Source organism: Syngnathoides biaculeatus, chromosome 4, assembly GCF_019802595.1.
Source record: "Syngnathoides biaculeatus isolate LvHL_M chromosome 4, ASM1980259v1, whole genome shotgun sequence".
NCBI classification, from domain to species: domain Eukaryota; kingdom Metazoa; phylum Chordata; class Actinopteri; order Syngnathiformes; family Syngnathidae; genus Syngnathoides; species Syngnathoides biaculeatus.
In genome coordinates, this window is record NC_084643.1 from 32,448,514 (window position 1) to 32,467,197 (window position 18,684).

At 40.0% G+C, this 18,684-nt stretch overlaps 2 protein-coding genes and 1 pseudogene across 6 annotated transcripts in view; all 3 read right to left on the bottom strand.

Annotated features, from left to right (window-relative positions):
* LOC133498865 (rho guanine nucleotide exchange factor 28-like) overlaps nucleotides 1-6,129 on the bottom strand; it is a 51,225-nt gene extending 45,096 nt beyond the window's left edge. For 3 of the 5 annotated variants that reach the window (XM_061816082.1, XM_061816080.1, XM_061816078.1), the window contains exons 1-2: nucleotides 5,921-6,079; nucleotides 3,867-3,914 (exon numbers count right to left, since the gene is read on the bottom strand). In XM_061816082.1, the coding sequence (XP_061672066.1) occupies nucleotides 3,867-3,902 (36 nt within the window). In that variant the 5' untranslated portion in view covers nucleotides 3,903-3,914; nucleotides 5,921-6,079. Of the gene's footprint in view, nucleotides 1-398; nucleotides 498-3,866; nucleotides 3,915-5,920; nucleotides 6,080-6,113 lie in introns of those variants that run through there. The other 2 variants (XM_061816079.1, XM_061816081.1) reach the window with 2 other exon arrangements.
* A 1,992-nt stretch (nucleotides 6,130-8,121) lies between these two features.
* On the bottom strand, nucleotides 8,122-18,676 carry utp15 (UTP15 small subunit processome component). The gene is made up of 12 exons (XM_061818216.1): nucleotides 18,516-18,676; nucleotides 17,990-18,119; nucleotides 17,786-17,878; nucleotides 17,508-17,692; nucleotides 17,185-17,363; nucleotides 15,796-15,921; nucleotides 14,645-14,780; nucleotides 14,445-14,529; nucleotides 14,203-14,358; nucleotides 13,963-14,064; nucleotides 13,107-13,240; nucleotides 8,122-8,757 (listed from the first exon to the last, which is right to left on the bottom strand). Exons 2-12 carry the CDS (start codon nucleotides 18,077-18,079, stop codon nucleotides 8,457-8,459), a joined length of 1,587 nt encoding a protein of 528 aa, XP_061674200.1. The 5' UTR covers nucleotides 18,080-18,119; nucleotides 18,516-18,676; the 3' UTR covers nucleotides 8,122-8,456.
* LOC133500068 (5S ribosomal RNA) lies at nucleotides 10,374-10,492 on the bottom strand (annotated as a pseudogene).
* Nucleotides 18,677-18,684: the final 8 nt, after the last annotated feature.

The window sequence follows — 18,684 nt, forward strand, 5'->3', positions numbered from 1 at the left end:
GGGACAATTTATTATTTAGCTGGGCTCTTAGCCGTTCTCTTGTGTCAGCCTGTAGCAGCAGCACACACCAGTTGCACAGGGGAGAATAAATCTACTGCAAAAGCGATCAAGCTGTGGCCTCAATAGAGCACAAAGTGTGAATTATTTTGGGAAGTATATCAAGTGAATGGAGTAAAATGATGGAGGACAGAAGACAAGGCAGGAGCATCAGTTATAAGGAGACCTTGAAAGATTGTACATGGCATATTAGTATTATGTGCTAAGTGAGCATGGGATTCACAAAGTGTTTCTATTTGACTACCCTTCTCATTCCTTCATTCATATAATTCCGTTCATTAGTACAGCATATCTAAAAGAGATGATCCAAATTCTCACGTGGAAAAATGGGGCGATATCACCTTTATTTATAGTCTGGACCAGCGGTCGGCAACCTTTGACACCGAAAGAGCCATTTGAACCTGGTTTCCACGGAAAAGAAAACACTGGGAGCCGCACATCTAAAATGAAGAAAAAAAAAAAAAAAAAAAAAAATTCTACTACTTTACCGCAGCATGTTTCTTATTAAATCCACGTGCTACAGAGAAAATTACATTTTATTCATTTAATGAACACATTTTGAACATTTTGAATTCTTGAAAAATAATAACAATGAATGTCTCTTTCAAATAAATTAAAAAGCTGAATTTAAATTGTCCATTTGGACTCATCACAGGCGATTGAGTACGCTGCTGCTGAATTGATGTCTTTGATTTGCTGTTTTGTGATATTTTCTGCCATTTTTATGGTTCTGTCTTTGACAGTCTTTACAGAGAGAGGCATCTCTCTGATTTTCTGCACAATTTCGTCTTTGTTTTTAAAGTCCGCAAATAAGTGTTCTGAAATCTTAAGGAATGATTCTTTCATATATTCTCCATCTGTGAACAGTTTCCCATGCCTCCCTATTTCCTGAGCGGCCACAAAGCTTGCATATGTAGTTGAATTTGCAGACTTCACCCACTTCTTGAATTGATTTTTCGTCCGGTCAGCCTTCTGCATCAGTTCCGAAACAGCTTTTTTCCTCTCTTCTCCCTCTGGATATTTTTCAGCAAAGGCTCTGTGTGTGTACTGTTAAAATGTCTTGCGACATTTGACCGTTTATTGTTAGCCAGTTTTTCTCCACAAATTAGGCACACTGGTAGGCCACTCTCGCCCGAAGTAAACGCAAATGAATCTGCCCAGGCATCATTGAATGTTCTATTTTCTTGAGATATTTTTCTTTTCTTACATTTGTCCATTGGCTTTGCCGGGCTTGAAAGTCGCTCAAAATAGACGGCGTTTCAGCGGGTATACCCGCTTCCGCAGTGTGACGTCTATTTTGAGCGACGAAAAAATAATATCAAATAATTTAATATTTCAAGATCACAATAATCTTCAAATTTAGAAATAAAATAATATAAAAACTAACACAAATAAAACACACTTCAATTAAATACAAAAAAAAAATTAGTAATTTATTTTCCCAAGCCAATCAGAGCCGCATTATAAGGATGAAAGAGCCGCATGAGGCTCCGGAGCCGCGGGTTGCCGACTGCTGGTCTGGACACACGTACGCTCCGGTTTCACTTACCAATGTAATCTTGATCCAGCCTGATTAATTTGTGCATTCATTCCAAATACATTCAAACGCAGCTTTTGGTGAGACACGGGGTACACCCTGGACTGGTCGCCCATTGATCACAGGACACGGATCCACAAACGATCAGTCACAGCTACTCTATGGACACTTTACAGCAGGGGTGCCAAATAAAGTTTTGTCGTGGGCCACCTTGTAGTTGCAATTTCCCCGAGGGTCGTTATCATTGTGAAACAATGAGAAAAAAAAAAAAAAAAGAATTGCCTTACTATATTTACACATGCATTTTATGAGCTAGTTTTGGAATCATCAATCAACGTAAATGGGTTTTTCAACTATTGTTCATATTTGGTAACACAAAAATGCACACAATATCGCAAAGTTGTTATTTATCAAAAATCCTGGAAGTTGACAACACACGATTTGCCTTCGTGGACCACATAAAACCATATGGTGGGCCAGATCTGGCCCCCGGGCCTTGGGTTTGACACCCGTGCTTTACAGGTTTAATACGTCTGTTGTCGAAGTTTTTAGAAATATGGGAGGAAGCCTGACTACCCTTGAGAAAACCTGCACAAGCACAGAGAAAAACACAACTTTGAGGCAAACTTGCCAACCACCATGCCACCCTCAATTTGAAGTCAATCCATCCGTTTTCTTAGCTGCTTATCCTCACGAGTGTTATGGGAGTGCTGGAGCCTATCCCAGCATCAATGGGCAGGAGGCGAGGCACACCCTGAACAGGTTGCCAGCCAATCACAAGGTACATGGAGACAAACACCAGCACTCACAATCACACCTAGGGGCAATTGTGAGTGTCCAATGAATGTTGCATGTTTTTGGGATGTGGAAGGAAGTTTGAAGTGATGTATGAAAATAAAGAAAATACACCACATTGAATTCCCATCCAAAATCCAAACAAATCCAAGACTGGCACCATCCCAGACAGGATGTTCTAATGCAGTGGTTCTCAAACATTTTATCCAAATTGCCACTGAAAGTGTATTTGTGTCTCCAATTACCACCATCATGGCTAACAATCAAATACTAACAGCAGTGTAGTATCAAAAACAGGATGAAGGTTTTCATCCAAATGATGTATATTTTATCATATAATCTTCTTTTTTAAAAATATTATTACACGTCAAAAGATGCACTTGATGATTCAATTAAAATGCACTGCACATTAGTTAAATAAAAACTGTATCCAAATAAAAGTAGAATAACCCACAGACCAAAAAGGTTCAAGCCTAATGTATTGCACTTACAGATTTAATTACAAATAAACTGCACGTAGTCAGTAATTGTTTTGTATCCCGTGAGAGGGAGCCTAAATACCACAAACTACTGGTACTCATACCACACCTTGATCATCTCTTTTATACCGTATTAAATCTTGTATTTCATAAATTTAAGAAAAATAAAAACAATGGGGTTTAACAAAACAAAAATTCGTGTCCCGCTTAGAAAGTTGTGCAAACTTTGTAATGTGATACTAGTTTAAAATATCACTCTCCACTTTAATGATGACCTTGTTGCATAAGATCTGACTCATTGGCAAACAAGCAGCAAGCAAGATGTGGATTATGTATTTGTGTAGCCTTGAAGTGACCGCAGTGGGACAAAGAAAGCAACATGAACAAATGTTAAAGGTATTCAATGGAGTGAATGCTGTCTAAAAAAAAAAATACCCCACCTCTTTTTCTTCACTTTAGTAATTACAGTATGTACACTGTTAGGATCAAGCAAGAGGAAGGCGAAAAATATTTACCCTAAAAACATTGATTGGATACACATTTGTCAAAAATCATGTCAAATAAATGTTCCTTTCAATCCTAACTGTGAGTAACTAAAATACAAATAAAAACCAAAACTTTAAATGAATCACATGGTTACTGATTTACCAGACAGATAAACATGATGCTAGACTGTTATTCATTGTGGCACTGACTGATTGTTGTTTTTCAAAAGAAACTGCGACTCAAAAAACACACAGTATACAGTATAACTTATTGAAAGATGAATGAAGGTCACGGCATAAAAATATTTCAACCTCAATGACCGTAGCGAAGAAGAAAACAACTACGTGTACTCAATTGTCATGTGACATTATTTCAGGACCTCTGCTTGAGAGAAGTTTAGATAAAACAGGAAAATCCCAGAAATAGGCTTCGTGTTTAGTTTTGTTCTCTTGTTTTAATATCAAAAATACATATCCTTAACATCAATGCTGCATATCGGAAGACATACTCACGTAAAGAGGGACTTTCCTTCTGCTCAGCTCCATCATAAACTGCACCTGCTGGAAGAAAACGGCAATTACTTTTTTTGTATGTGTGTACTCAATATTAAGTGGACAGAAAAAAAGGTTTATATAACTTATCTAACCAATTATTATTCACTGATATGATCATAAATTGATCATTTTCCCTTCATTTCATAGTCTAAGATAAAGAGCCCTCGTCCTGTGTTCAATCCATTCCACTTTTTCACATAGAGAACATGTTTTACCCGCAAAATTGCTTGCACTGGTAATTTCCTTTATTAATGTGTACATTTGGTGTGTTGCTGGGCACTGGGACTGTCATTATTCATTCAAATATGATCATAAATCTCTTTCAATTGATAGTGTTGTAGGTAGAGAGCCCTTGTCACGTGTGGTTATCCAATTTGTTCCACTTTACCATGTAGACGAGAATGTCCTTGTAACTGAAATAGTAGTTCATGTTTTCCCTGCGGCCTTGCTTGCACTGCTGCTATGAGCAGGCCTGGGTAGCAAATAGGAGTACATCACAAAAAGAACGAAGGCTGGACACAAGAAAGCAAGTCTTTGTAACAGCTCCAGATATTTTCAGTACGACTTTAGTATTACTTAATGAATTTAAGAACAATTGAGTGATATTTTTTTCCAACCGGTTTGGTCACGTCCATCCATCCGTCAGTTAACTGAGACGCTTTGCGCCCAAAATATAATCGCTGCAACTTCCAAAGTATTTGGGAGGAAAGTAATTATGTGTTGAGGCAAAGTCATGTCGTTAGCCTCTCGCAGTCTTACAGTCATGTCAATCAAAAAAGATATTTCAGAGTCTTAAGTCCCAACAGAATAACGGATCGATTTGCTACACTTAAAAACAGATTGCATTCGTTGATGCTTGCCACTCCAAGTAGCTATTTTGATTACATTGTTTAAGTCCTCGAAGTGAAATTATTCTTTCAAATGTTTTGTTAATTAAAAAATAATAATTTGAAAATCTGGCCCCACCCGTGTGCCGTTTTCATCTTCTCCCCGTGCCTGTGTGGGTTTTCTCCAGTTTCCTCCCACATTCCAAAAATATGTGAACTGACAACTCTAAATTGCACATAGCTATGCATGTTAATGTGAGTGATTGTCTATGTGTGCCTTGCGACCAGTTCAGGGTGCCCACCCCTTACCCAGAGTTAGCTGAGATGGATGCCAGCCTGCCTGCGACCATTGTGAGGATAAGCAGTACAGAAATTGGATGGATGAAAAAGGCCATATTTGCATTTTACTTTTGGATACACGTTATCAATGGATACAATACTGTTTTTGTGGTTAATGCTGTAAAGATACATCCTTTTTGTGTACTGTATTAAAGCGTAGACTCAAATCACAGTACAAAAAAAGTGACATTGAACTTTTACCCAGTGTTGTGTTGTTTTAAATCTGTCCAAACAGCAATTTCTCATTTGTTATGTAAAGAAATACTCTATCCATGGCCACAGTTGATGTACAGTATTATACTTGTGCCACCACAGTATGCACTAGGACATATGTTGTCGGACCCATGCCTACCTCATATTGCCAATCTACTGTATGTTTGCTTCCCTCCAATGTCAGCAGACTTCTTTGATTGATGTTGGATAATTGACACTGATGTGACCTCCTCCTCCTCCAGCTCTTTATTAAATATGCCATGCTTGCCTAAAAATACTCTTATCCTCCATCGTCCATTCAACTCACATCGACAGTGGGGGCGGATATTGAATTTCAATGCTACGAGATTAAGATCTGTTATTAATCAGACAGGAGGAGAAGGTATATGACTGCACAACTTAATTATATCTAATAATGATTCCGTAGCTAATAATGCAATATAAGAACTAATACGACACGAAATGCTGTTTGTCAAGGTGTGATAAAATTGTACTCCCCCACAAAATTTACTAAAGTCGGTTTTTGAGCAATTACTTTGTCTGCCCAAGCAAATTAAGTTAAGCAAAACTAAGCAGTTAACTTTACCCCCAACCCAAAGTAAAAATATAATAAAATGGATGTACAGTACTTACCTTGGCATGGGTGAGAGCAAATTACCCCGCTGGAGAAAAACGACAGTCCGCTTCAGCTCAACAAACACAAGTACGCCTGCCTCAGCTCCATTCAACTGCTAGTAATTCACAGGGCGCAGTATTTAACTCCAAGTTTATTCGGCGTGGTGGCTATTTAAAGGGGGGGGGGCGGGGGAGTGGCGTCAGCACACACCGAGCGAGCCTGGTCGACATCCTTCTCTCATCTCAACAGCGCGGAGATGGACACTTCCTCGCTTGTCAAAGTTAAACCATTATTTGGATAGCAGCGACCTCTAAAGGAAAGAACTATTACTGTATGTAAAACTGAGGACCAGCATGGTTCACACAAGCCGCACCCACTGATGGCCTACAAGGTAGGTGCTTTGCTTTTTTTTTTTTCCCACTGTGCAGTAATTTTAATATTTCTGTCTGTAATGTACACCCTCAAAAAGATGCACGTGTTTTTAAATGTTTGTATTTTGGTACATCAAAATATTTTGACTGGACTGAGAAAACAATTCTATAACTGTCCCAAAATCAATGTATTGTGATTGAAATGTTCATTATGCATATACCTGTGTAAAATCCATCCATTAATTTTCTAAGCTGCTTATCCTCACAAGGGACGCAGGAGTGCCGGAGCCTATCCCAGCTGTTATCGGGCAGGAGGCGGGGTACACCCTGAACCGTTTGCCAGCCAATCACAGGGCACATAAAGACAGACAATAGTCAAACTCACATTCACACCTATGAACAATCTATGAACAATCTAGAGTCTCAAATTAATGCGTCGTGATGGGATGTGGTAGGAAACTGGAATATCTGGCGAAAAGCCACACAGGCACAGGGAGAACATGCAAACTCCACACAGGCGGAGCTGGATTTCAAACCCGGACCTCAGAACTGTGAGGCCAACGCTCTACCCAGTTGCCCCACCCCATATAGTCCTGTATAATCTCATAATAAATGGATTGTACTTCATTTACAGCAGCACAGTACCATGCAAAAATTCATACATCAATTGGGCAGATGCTGCTGTATCAGGCGCTGCCAGTTACTGGCAGCAGGATTCTGAGTCTGAGTCCAGGATTTGAACCACCAACACTTTGAGCACTCTTCATCCACCCCTCCCTGAGTCCCATCTGAAAAGGGTTTGTAATTTTGGTTTTATGCATTATTCAGAGCATCTTAATAGCATAAAGCTTAATTCGTGGGTAGCATCCCATTTTTGGGACAACATGATTTTCCGTTATATACTTCAGTATATCAAAATATTTAAGTGTTTTAATCTGAAGCCATAATTTGGCATCAGGAGCGGATGACTCATTGGTCACTTATTTCTCTTTCCTTCCTGACCCAACATGGCTGCCTCAAGCACACATGGAGCATTTTCCAAGAGAAGGGAGAAAGGTCAGTATGCAACCAAGTTCGTCTTCAAAATGCTAATCCATCAGTATTATTAATGTGTGTCATTCTAGAATAAGAATTAATTAATAAACATGTCTAGTATGCACCACTTCACAGAACTGATAACATACCGATCAGTTTTAGGGCACTGGCCACGAGAGGGTACATCTTTTTTGCCCTTTATTTTATGCATTAAATGAAAAAGAAGAGTTATTTCCTTGATTGTGGCCTCTTAGGAGACTTTTATCTCGAGAAGGTAAAAAAAATTGCCACCCTGTCCATGGGTTAATAACGTAACAGTGATTCTAAAGTCTATACACATCCTTGTCTGAATGGCAAGGTTTTGATCAGAATTAGCTTTATTGGCCAAGTATGTAACAAAATGTAAAAATGAAGACCAAGCCATAATTTCAAAATCTCTCCTCATTAACACGACCTATTTTTAACATCTTTTACATTTTCCCACATTCGAGATTGTTATGGTTTGATGACATTAAGGTTGAACATTTTGATGATAATTTCAAAAGCAAATACAACATTGCTCATCACCAAAAGAAAACCAATCGTAACTGTGGTGGTAGCATAACATAAGTTTAGCCACAAAATATTCAAGCTTCTGCTGCGAGGCACAAAAAAAATTGGGCTGTGTACACTTTCATTCTTTCCTATTTTGACTTCCCGTCACAAAATAATTTCATTGTGTATATCATGGTTCACACTAATGGTGAAAAGGTTTTCAGAATCAGAATCATGGGTTTGAGTTGATAGTAGACTCAAGCTAGGTCAATGTCCAGTGCCAGTTTCAAAATATTTTAATGACTGTGGGAAAATCAGAATGACATTGAGCGAGTTCCAATATTACAAGTTTGTGCCTCTTCCTCCTAAACATTTGTCGATACATACACTTAGGAAAATATCATATAGCCACTGACAAATGCACTCATCCATTTCACATATTTGTATTCAAAAGACAATGCTCATTCACATATTTCATTATATGTGAGTGTTTGAAGGGTCTCCTGGGACATGAAGCAAATGACTGCCTGTCTCATGAGGCAAGGGTGTTTTTTTTTTGTTTATTTTTTCCCCTCTATACAACCTCTGAACGGTTGCCATCCCCTCGAGTACATCAAGTGGCTTGGACCTGAGGTCGAGAGGTGCTTGCCTCTCCCTCGGTCAGGCAGTTGGGTCTGTCGACACCTGGGCACGCCACCTCTTTCCTCGGGACGCAAAAGGCAAACACAGTGTCCAGCATACCAAGCACTTCCAGGAGCTCTTGCTGGTAGTCGATTTCTTTCTCCAGGATATCCTGGAGGCGCATAAGTTGCCGGTCCACGACGGACGACTGGCCAATGACAGAATGATAAATGTCCAGGATCATCTCAGCCGCTACGATGAGAATGGGAGCGAACCTGGGATCAATCACGTTCCTGGAAAAAATTAAGAGGTGAGCGTTCCTGAATTATCAACTTAGAAGGCCTTCAATGACTTGATAGGAGTGTCTGTTTACGACAAATCTGATATCTAGGCACTCAGCTACTTATGAACATCTCAGACATCAGAAAATTTTAAATTTACTCCACACAGGCAGGGCCCGGATTGAACCCCGGTCCTCAAAACCGTGAGACCTACTCTTTACAGCTGCGTCACCGTCAATGTTCCCTCTAATTTTTCATCTGTCTGGGCATACAGACAAGATCCCTGAGCACACCGAGGACCACCGTGATGAATATCCGAAGTGCTCACTGTGGCCACACACCAGTATCACACATTATCATATAAAGTTTTGTGCTTTATTAAAAGGATCAAATTACAACAGCAATTTCTATTAGTTTACCTTTAATATAACTCTTTTGGCCAACTTACACAGTTTTATAGCTAACATAATGAGAGTCTTATTGATTGAATTCACACATTCAAAGGGTTAGTTTTTGAATCACCAGCATTCTGGTATACTCACACACTTCTATTTGCACATACTCCGACTGAGACAGTTGTTTTTTGGCATTAAAGAAAAGAGAATTGGTGTTAGTAAACACCTGGACTCTCTATCTTTAAAAACCAAAGACAAAGTCCGAAACCTTGGTGTTCTGATCGATTCCGACCTGACTTTCAACAATCATACCAAATCAATCTCAAAAACCGCCTTCTACCATATCTAGAGTCAAGTCTTGTATGTATCAAGCAGACCAGGAAAAGCTCATCCATGCTTCTATCTCAAGTAGTCTTGACTACTGTAATGGTCTTCTGACTGGACTCCCCAAAAAGAGTATTAAACAGCTGCAGGTCATTCAGAATGCTGCAGCTCGCGTTCTGACCAAAACAAAAGCGGTCAGAGCGTATAACGCCAATCCTAAAGTCCATGCACCGGCTTCCAGTCAGTTTTAGAATAGATTTTAAAGTTCTGCTACTGGTCTATAAATCACCAAATGATTTAGGTCCTGAATACATGAAAGAAATGCTTACGGAATACAAACCCAGTATAGCTCTGAGATCGATTGACTCAGGTCAAATAGTGGAGCGCAGAGTCCGAAACAAACATGGTGAAGCAGCATTTAGCTATCATGCTGCACACAAATGGAAGAAGTTGCCCACAGAGGTGAGGTCAGCCCCAAGTGGGAACGTTTTTAAATCCAGCTTGAAAACTCTTTTTTTTCCTCTTGCTTTTTAGAATATATCCACTTTTTGATCGTAATACTTGCACCGTATGAGGTTTTGTCTTTTTTTGTATATTTTGTCAATTTTATTGTTTTTATCCCATTTCAAATGTTTTATCTCTTTGTTTTCAAATGCCTTTAATCATGTAAAGCACACTGAGTTACCTCGTGTATGAAATGCTCTATACAAACAAATTAGCTTTACTTTGCTTGCCATGTGATCGTGGATTTGTTGAACTGACAGTGTTCTTCTTCTTCTTTTCCGTTCGGCTTGCCCCGTGTGGGGTCGCTGCAGCGTGTCATCTTAGATGAACGCGCATTTGTTTGGCACAGTTTTATGCCGGACGCCCTTCCTGACGCAACCCCTCGGCATTTTAGCCGGGGAGAGAATCTTACAGCACCTGGTATTCCCAGGCAGTCTCCCATCCAAGTACTAACCAGGGCCAAACCCGCTTCGCTTCCGAGATCTGACGAGATCGGGCGCTCTCAGGTTAGCATGGCCGTAAATGCTAAACTGACAGCATGGATGCATTCATTTTAATGCCAAGTAAAATATTGTCAATGAGAACTTTAACTTGCTCAGGGTCAGATTGATGTGTGTGTGATACCGCTAGTTCTCTTTCTCCCAGCCGTTTGCGCTCTCTCACAATAATGTATCAATCCTTTTTCCCCATCTTGAGTCTTTGTATATTCCAATCCCATTCAAATGACTTTTCTGCTGAATGTGTTGCTTGAGGTAGACCAACTTCCACTGACAACTTTAGCGTTGCTGCATGTTAGGCAGAGCACTTTTTCTCACTCGAGAAAGAAAAGATCTCACCCAGTTTCACCACTTGGTCTTCTATTTGCATATACTCTGACTGCCATTCATCTTAAAAGAACTGCAGTTCTTTTTTACTTTGGTTTGGGGAGCCGGCGCATCACATTCACTACCCGCTCGTTTCGCCATGATATGGGGTTAGAATTAGCATTACTGAACTCCACCGCACTGTCTGTTATGGAGTGTGTACGAGCACAGCAGATGCCGTGATTGGTTGCGTAGCGGATTTGCATCGTATCGTATGATTGGCTGGATAGCTGTCACTCATCTAATACAGAGCAAAATGATACAGGAAAAATATATATATATATATCAAATTCATTTTCAGTGCACTCACTGCACCCGGATCAGTTTTCTTTTGCGGTGAGAGTGTGCGAGAAGTGCGCAATTGACCCCTCCGTGGATATTGCGCAATCCGCGTCACTGACAAATCAGAGGCCAGAGATATGCATAGACCAAAGCCCGTTTTTGCTCCCGCCATTTTCTCAGACAACATTGCATGGTCCAGTATAGGTTTAGTTAGCGTTTTATCGCGTATTTGGGTTATTTAACAGAAAATATGGTTAAGAGGTGTAGTCACGGACTTTGTAATAGTGACGACAGGTATCCTGAAAGGCTAGTTGGTGGAGTTCGATTCGTACCGTTTCCAAAACCGAAGACCCAGTACGAAAAATGCCTTCGATGGGTCAAACTTTGTGGAAGACTGCATCATCAACTAAATCCATCTAATATCAACCGGAACAGATATGTTTGCACCAAGGTATGCCCTATATTTGATTTTCAATACATGTCTCGTATAAATGAATTCAAAGTTCTTCGCTAGCATAACACTGCTGCGTGTGAACGATTGACACACTTATTCTTTGTTGAACGATATTTAGCGATGATCGGACTGCACAAACGTGTCGCTTTCTTGCCGGCTCGCGGCCGAGGCTTAAACAGACTGTGTTTGCACGAAGATATGACCTATATTTGATTTTCAATACAAGTCTCGTATAATTGAATGAGACGTTCTTCGCTAGCGTAACATTGCTACGTGTGAATGAATGAATGAAATCAGAAGCATGGCGTCTCTCTCACTTTAGAATGTATTGTATTGTTTTGTATTTGCCATTTTTACTGTTTGTCTTACTTCAGCGCACGTGGCGTGAGGTCACTTCAGGAGGCGTGGTTAAGTGCCCTGTACGGACGGGTCAATTGTGCAGCTTAGAGGGAACATTGGTCCCCGTGCGACCTTAGTTAAACTAATTAAAGAATTAATTCCGTAAATCCAAAATTTGAGGTTCACACCTTCAGGGTGGTATAATTTTAATCCTGAACCAGTCTACATCTCGAGTGAGTGGATCTGCATCAGTTTTGGCCATAGTAGCTCGTGTCTCAATATGCTTATGCAGTCTGGGATGTGCACTGCATAATTCTTCATATTATTTTGAGTTTATTTAATTATTTAGTTTGTTTTATAAAAAAAAAAAAAAAAAAAAAAGATTGAAAGTGCACTGGCGGCTGTATCTATCCTTTACCACTTATGGTGGCATTACAACATGTTCTAACTAGGAGTGGTAAGACTACAGTTAAACTAGTTCACAAAATTGACGATTGCACATGGGCTGTTGTGGCAAGTTAGACAAATTGCTCAGCATCTTTTTTCCAAGGGTGAAATGATCCCAAATATTGGACACACTCTTTTTTTCTTTTACACAGTCTACTCTCCAAGTTGACACCAATCGAAATTGACACCAACGTATTTCTATCCAGAGTGGTGTGTGAGTCTGCAGTAACATTAGTGATTTAAAAAAAAAAAAAAAAATCACAGTGAAGACTTTACTTTGATTTTTGACCAATTCCACGATTATTTTTGTAGGCACCATTCTGTATGTGTTCCTGCTAAATTGGCAGTATGTGGACATCTAGTATGAAAACCGCTAAACAGCCAATGAATTAATTGGAAAACGGCTTCTATCAGTGTGGACGCCACAATGAGCTCATGTGATAATCTATCTACCCATCCATTTTCTGTAGTGCTTGTCTTTATTAGTGTTGTGGGTAACAGACGCCTATCCCAGCTGACTTCGGAAGAGAGATGGAGAGACCCGTACACCCTGGACTGGTAGCTAGTCAATTGTTAATATGATAATGATTATATTAAAATCCACACTTTAATCCTAAACAACTACCTGCATAAATTCAAGACATAGGGACGTTGTTACCACTGTTGTTGGCAAATACAAATGCAGGTTAAGGGATTAGCCAATTTGATATGTATGTTGTGTCTGCATGAAGTTAAGTCAAAATTAAATCTCACCCGATTACAAAGTGGAGTAATTGAGAGACTTCCTGTTCATCCCGTCCGGCTAATGCGTTTTTCAAAGTTCCTCTTCGATCCATCTCCTTCATAACGGCGACGGGAATTTCCGGCTTCTTTTGTCTTGTCCATGACTGCAAACAAACCAAAGTTGTTTTTTTAAATGTACCGTAATTTCCAGCCGATAAACCGCAAATTTTTTTCACACGCTTTCAACCCTGCGGCATATGTGGTGATGCGGCTAAATTCTGGCTTTTTTGTGTCCGTAAGGGGGCACTCGAGCGGAAAAGGTAAGAGTGACGCCGGTGGAATATATGTGCCGAGGAAGTGACTTTTACCGGTGTTTTTTTTTTTTTTTTTTTTTAACCGTCCCTGTTAGGGCCACGCTAGCGTTAGCACCGAGCTAGCATGTTGCTGCTGTGTTACTGCAGCGTCTCAGTGATTTATTTTTTTTTTTTTTTTTAACCGGCTCTGTTTGTGCTATGCTACCATGTAGCCGCTGCAGGTGGTTTTTTTTTTTGTTCAAACTGGTATGTTTTTTTTTTAACCGTCCCTGGAATCGCCACACTAGCACCGCGCTAGCGTGTTACTGCTGCATCTCAGTGATTTAGGTATGTTTTTTTTTTTAACCGGTCTGTTAGTGTTGTGCTACGGTGTAGCTGCTGTTGCTGTTTTTTTTTGTTTTTATTTTTACACACACACACACACACAGCTTATGTACTGTATGTATCAAATGGTATTTCCCTTACTAATGTACTAGGTGAGGCTTATAAATCGGGTGCGCTCTTTAGCCCGGAAATTACGGTATTTGATTCAAATACAGACTGATGGTGATCTGAAAGTAGTATGACAATACCTCCAGAGCTGCATCCAAAGCCTTGGAAACGTTGAATTTCTTCAGATGTGTGTCATATTTTGCCAAATGCTGTTTCACAGGCTTACTGACAAGATAATCATCCTGAGGAAGAAAACAAACAAAACTGTTGATTAGTAACCCATGTCAAAAGCAAATAAAAACTTCATCTTAAACATGTCTTAAACCCTTTTAAATTGAGTTGAAGGACAAAAAGGACCACAGCATGCCAATAAAGCTTACTTGTTTAGGGATGTAGTTTCTTCCTTTCACAACCGCACGATGTGCTGGTTGCTGCCGTTGTTGACCTGATAATTCATTTGACTCATCCGGGGTTTTCCTGTGCTTAATACTCAGGATACCGTCGGTCATACCCACCGCAATAGCCTTATCGTCAGGCTGTAAAGAACAAGATCACAATTACTCAAGGTAATGAGTTGTACAGGTTTGACTTAAAAGATGAAGGGTTGTTTTTATTTCCTTACAGCCAAAGCCAGACTGAGAATGGAGGTAGCATAGTCAAAGTTGTGCACCACTTTGTAGTTGGTTGTGTCGTACACTTTTACATGCCTGAATAGACATAAGAGCAGCATGAATGGAAAAAAATACATTATGACGACATCATCAAGACAAGCTGAAAGGTGTCATTATGTGTTGTGGGTCACTTGTCCTTTCACGTACGTACCTGTCCAAGGAGGCTGACAGCATCCTTTGGCCACTGCTGCTCAGACACACAGACGTGACAGTTTTGTGATGGTTCCTCAAAGACACCAGGAGCTGGCCGCCTTTCAGCAGATCCCAGACTTTGACGTAGCGCCCCCCTGGAAAAGCCACGTTCAAGTGTGGTTACTGATTTCAAAAGTAATTTATAAGGACCATGATTGTTGATCCCCGACACCTCACTTATTGGGCTGGGAAAGTCCGTGAAATAGTATCTTTTTCACAAAAATTAGATTTCCAATTTCATTTTTCCCCCCTATGCTTAAAAAAAAAAAAAAAAAAAAATGACAATGTCATTCAAAACAAGGTTAGATTTGTTCCCCTTTCTAGGATTTGCTTTATTTCTCGCAAACATGGCTTTGAAACTTTTTTTTTTTTTTCATCCAGCAAATGTTTTCTCAGTATTAACTTGCATCAATTTTCACAAAATACCCGGTAGTCAGTGAACGTTGACAAAAGAACGGTTTGGCATTTCCAAATACACATTTTCGCCTTCTTTGTGCTTTGTTCATAGCAGTTTTAGTGCTCACAAGAGCAATAAAACAAATACTTATCTCAAACTCTACATCACCCAACATTTCTCTAGTGGAATTTTTTTTTTTTTAGGTGAGGTAAGGTGAACCACGGCAAAAAATTTGAGTTTTAGAAGAACACGCCTCGGGTCAAAACTTTTATAAATCAGTGCTTCGGCAACGTACTAATGGTGAAAATCTGTTAAGTTCCACCTTTCTTGTCATATGGAAATAATTTTCCGCTCATGTTGTATGTTTCTTAAGAGTGTATTGAAGCCCCAAATCACTTTTTTTGAAAAATAGTCACTAAACCCTTAATTTGACATTGACTGTGCTTTCGTAAACTATCCTCTCTGTGTTCTCAGTCATGCTATTTAGTGCAAGTAAAAACAAACGAGAAAAGTCCCAACACAAACTCTAATTAAATCGGTAAAATGTATTTTTCACCCAGCCCTATTACCCACTTGATTAAACACGACGTAATCAAGCAGTTAGAACTCAAAACAATTCAGTTATGGCCTTGTATAATTTATTCACACAAAAGGGATCAAACCAACAATCTACAAGTCAAAGTTCTACTTCTTTTGACATAAGCATCACATACCTGCTGAGACGAGGAGACTCTCAGAAGGATATAGAAGCAAACTTTCCACTGGCTGGCCGTGGTCCATAGTCATTACAGACTTATCCACTCTGGCATCAAACACTTTAAGTGAGTGGTCATAAGATCCTGAAGGGAATGGGGGGGTGGGGAAGTCATATTTTGCACATATCATCACGCTGTATACTGTGTGCAGAATTATTCGGCAAGTTGCATTTTTGGGGATCGTTTTCATGTATTAACAACTACAGTACTTTAGTTGAATCAAAAAATGTCAAAAACCAGGCGACACGGTGGATCGGGTGCTAAAGCCTTGGCCTCACAGTTCTGAGGTCCCAGGTTCGATCCCGGACCCGCCTGTGTGGAGTTTGCATGTTCTCACCATGCCTGCGTGGGTTTTCTCCAGGCACTCCAGTTTCCTCCCACATCCCAAAAACATGCAATATTAATTGGAAACTCTAAATTGCCCCTCTGTGTGATTGTGAATGGGACTGTTTGTCTCAATTTGCCCTGCGATTGGCTGGCACCCAGTTCAGGGTGTACCCCGCCTCCTGCCTGTTGACACCTGGGATAGGCTCCAGCTCTCCTCCTGAGCCTCGTGAGGATAAGCAGCAAAATAGATGGATAAACCTTAAACCGGACTGTTTAGGAAAGTAAAATGGAAGTTTAGGCTATCTTGGGAGAATGTCATGGACAACTATTGGTGTGCCGAATTATTACACAACTAAATGAAGAATTATAAGCGATTGAAAACTTTCCAATAGAAAAAGAAAAAAAATTATACATAGGGACCAGTATAGCCATCCTTTGTCTTTTTGAAAGATGCAAATTTATTCCCGGGCCACGACTTGAAGTGTCTTCTAAAAACTGACTGAATGATTGTGAGTTCATTTTGACCCCATCTTCAACCTGAAAAGGTCCAACGAGGTCATCTTTGATAATACCAGCCCATACCTTTATCCCTCCTCCACTAATTTCCAACTTTTTCCCCCCCTCAACATATTTCTTATGACCCTGTTGAGTATTTGCAACAAAAACATTTGATGGTTTTGTGAGCGAGCCCCAGTACCTTTGATATTTCAAGAGTGCTGCATCTGTCTGAAAGACTGGATAATTTGTAACTATTAGATAAAGTGAGATAAATCTTTTTGGGACCCATTTTGACAAAAGAAAAGAAGCTGCCTAATAATAAAGCACACCTTCATATCAGGTATTGATCGTCTCATTACACATAATACACAGCACTTGCTATGCTTAAATTCATTGAGCACCCAGGTTCATCTAGCTGGGAGGTAGGATATGCACTTCAATGGGACGATATGGTCAAAATATTTATTTGCCTAATAATTCTGCATGCGTTGCGGTTGCTGTTACGTCATTCAGTTTACTCACCCGTAATGAAGAGATCTCTGTTCAGTTTGCTGGTGAGCCCACAGCGAACGTAATCTGTGTGTTCTTGGTATCTGGTGAGCTCAGTCGCATTGGGGATGTCCCAAAGTCGACACGAGTAGTCATCTGACCCGGTGATGATGTGGTACTGTTGCGAGGTAAAGTCTGTCACATGTACAGCCCTGAGTGGATTTAAATGGAGAAATAAATGTTAGAGGGACTTGATAGACACTTCATTCCGTCGATGGATCCCTCAACAATTCATCAATCAGCTAAAAAAGGCAAATCCAAATGAGGAAAATATTAAAAACAACTCAGTTTCCTACTTTGTGTGTCCTTTGAACTTTCTGAGGGCCACCTTGCCACTGACATCAAACAGCCGCACAACAGCGTCTTCACACCCTGCCACAAGCAACTGCCCATCTGAACGGAACCTGCCGCAAAATGCGGTGTTCTTAAATTGTGTGAATGTCTTTACTGGCTCCTGGGAGATTGGACCATAAATGTGGATCTGACGGGAGAAGGGAAAATTTGAGTTCACACAACATACCATGTTAATATACTTCGAAGTGAGGGGCGATTTTAAAAACACAAGCGTTCATACTCGCGTAAATGCTGTGACTGCAAAGTTATGTGGGGGCACAGGAGAGATGTCGATATTTGTAACTGATCCAAATTCTTTTATCTGAACTGGAGCCTGTTGGTTAAAAAAAAAAAAGACCCATCACAACTAAGAACCAAACACATACAAACATGGAGCATTTTAATTTAGTTCCCATGCCTATTTAACAGCCTTGGAGACACTCACCTTGTAATTTTTCCAATACAGTGTGTCTTGTGTGACTTTCTCTCCAAGTTTGGGATAAACCGGGATTTTTGTAGGTTTGAATAAAGCCATCTTCACGCCTGTGGTTCCTTTTAGTCATAAAATACTCTACCTGGCATTGCAGGGTGAACAGAATTTGTCAAATGTTACGCAGATGGATCATGAAACCTGGTCCAGTCATTGACTATAAAATGGCGATTAGTCTTGCATTAAACATTTGTTGTACGGTGTAAAATTCATGGCAACTACATGAAAATGATCGGCCCATATTTTAATCTTTTTATCTTGTTGCACTAAAAGATTTACAACTTCACGTGATTACAATGCAGGGCTGTGGACTGCCACCAATTATTGTGTTATGTATAAGTTAAAAACAAAAAGCTATGGAAACTAATAGAATTTTGAAAACAAAACTAGCAGACGAGAATCAACGTGCTCAACACACCAGTTTAGTTAGCACACTAGCGATTCGACATTAGCTACTAAGTCACCAATTGGGCGTTCTCACCTTTTAAAATACAGGTCCGGGGTCGTAAATAGAGCTTTAATGGTGATGTTTGAAAAAAATCAAATATTAAAGTAAATTATATAGGTGAACCAAAAGTTTGCGTACTATAACGCGCTATCACGTTGCCGTCAGCTGCCACGGGGGCCACCATGGTTGTTCTAGGATACAC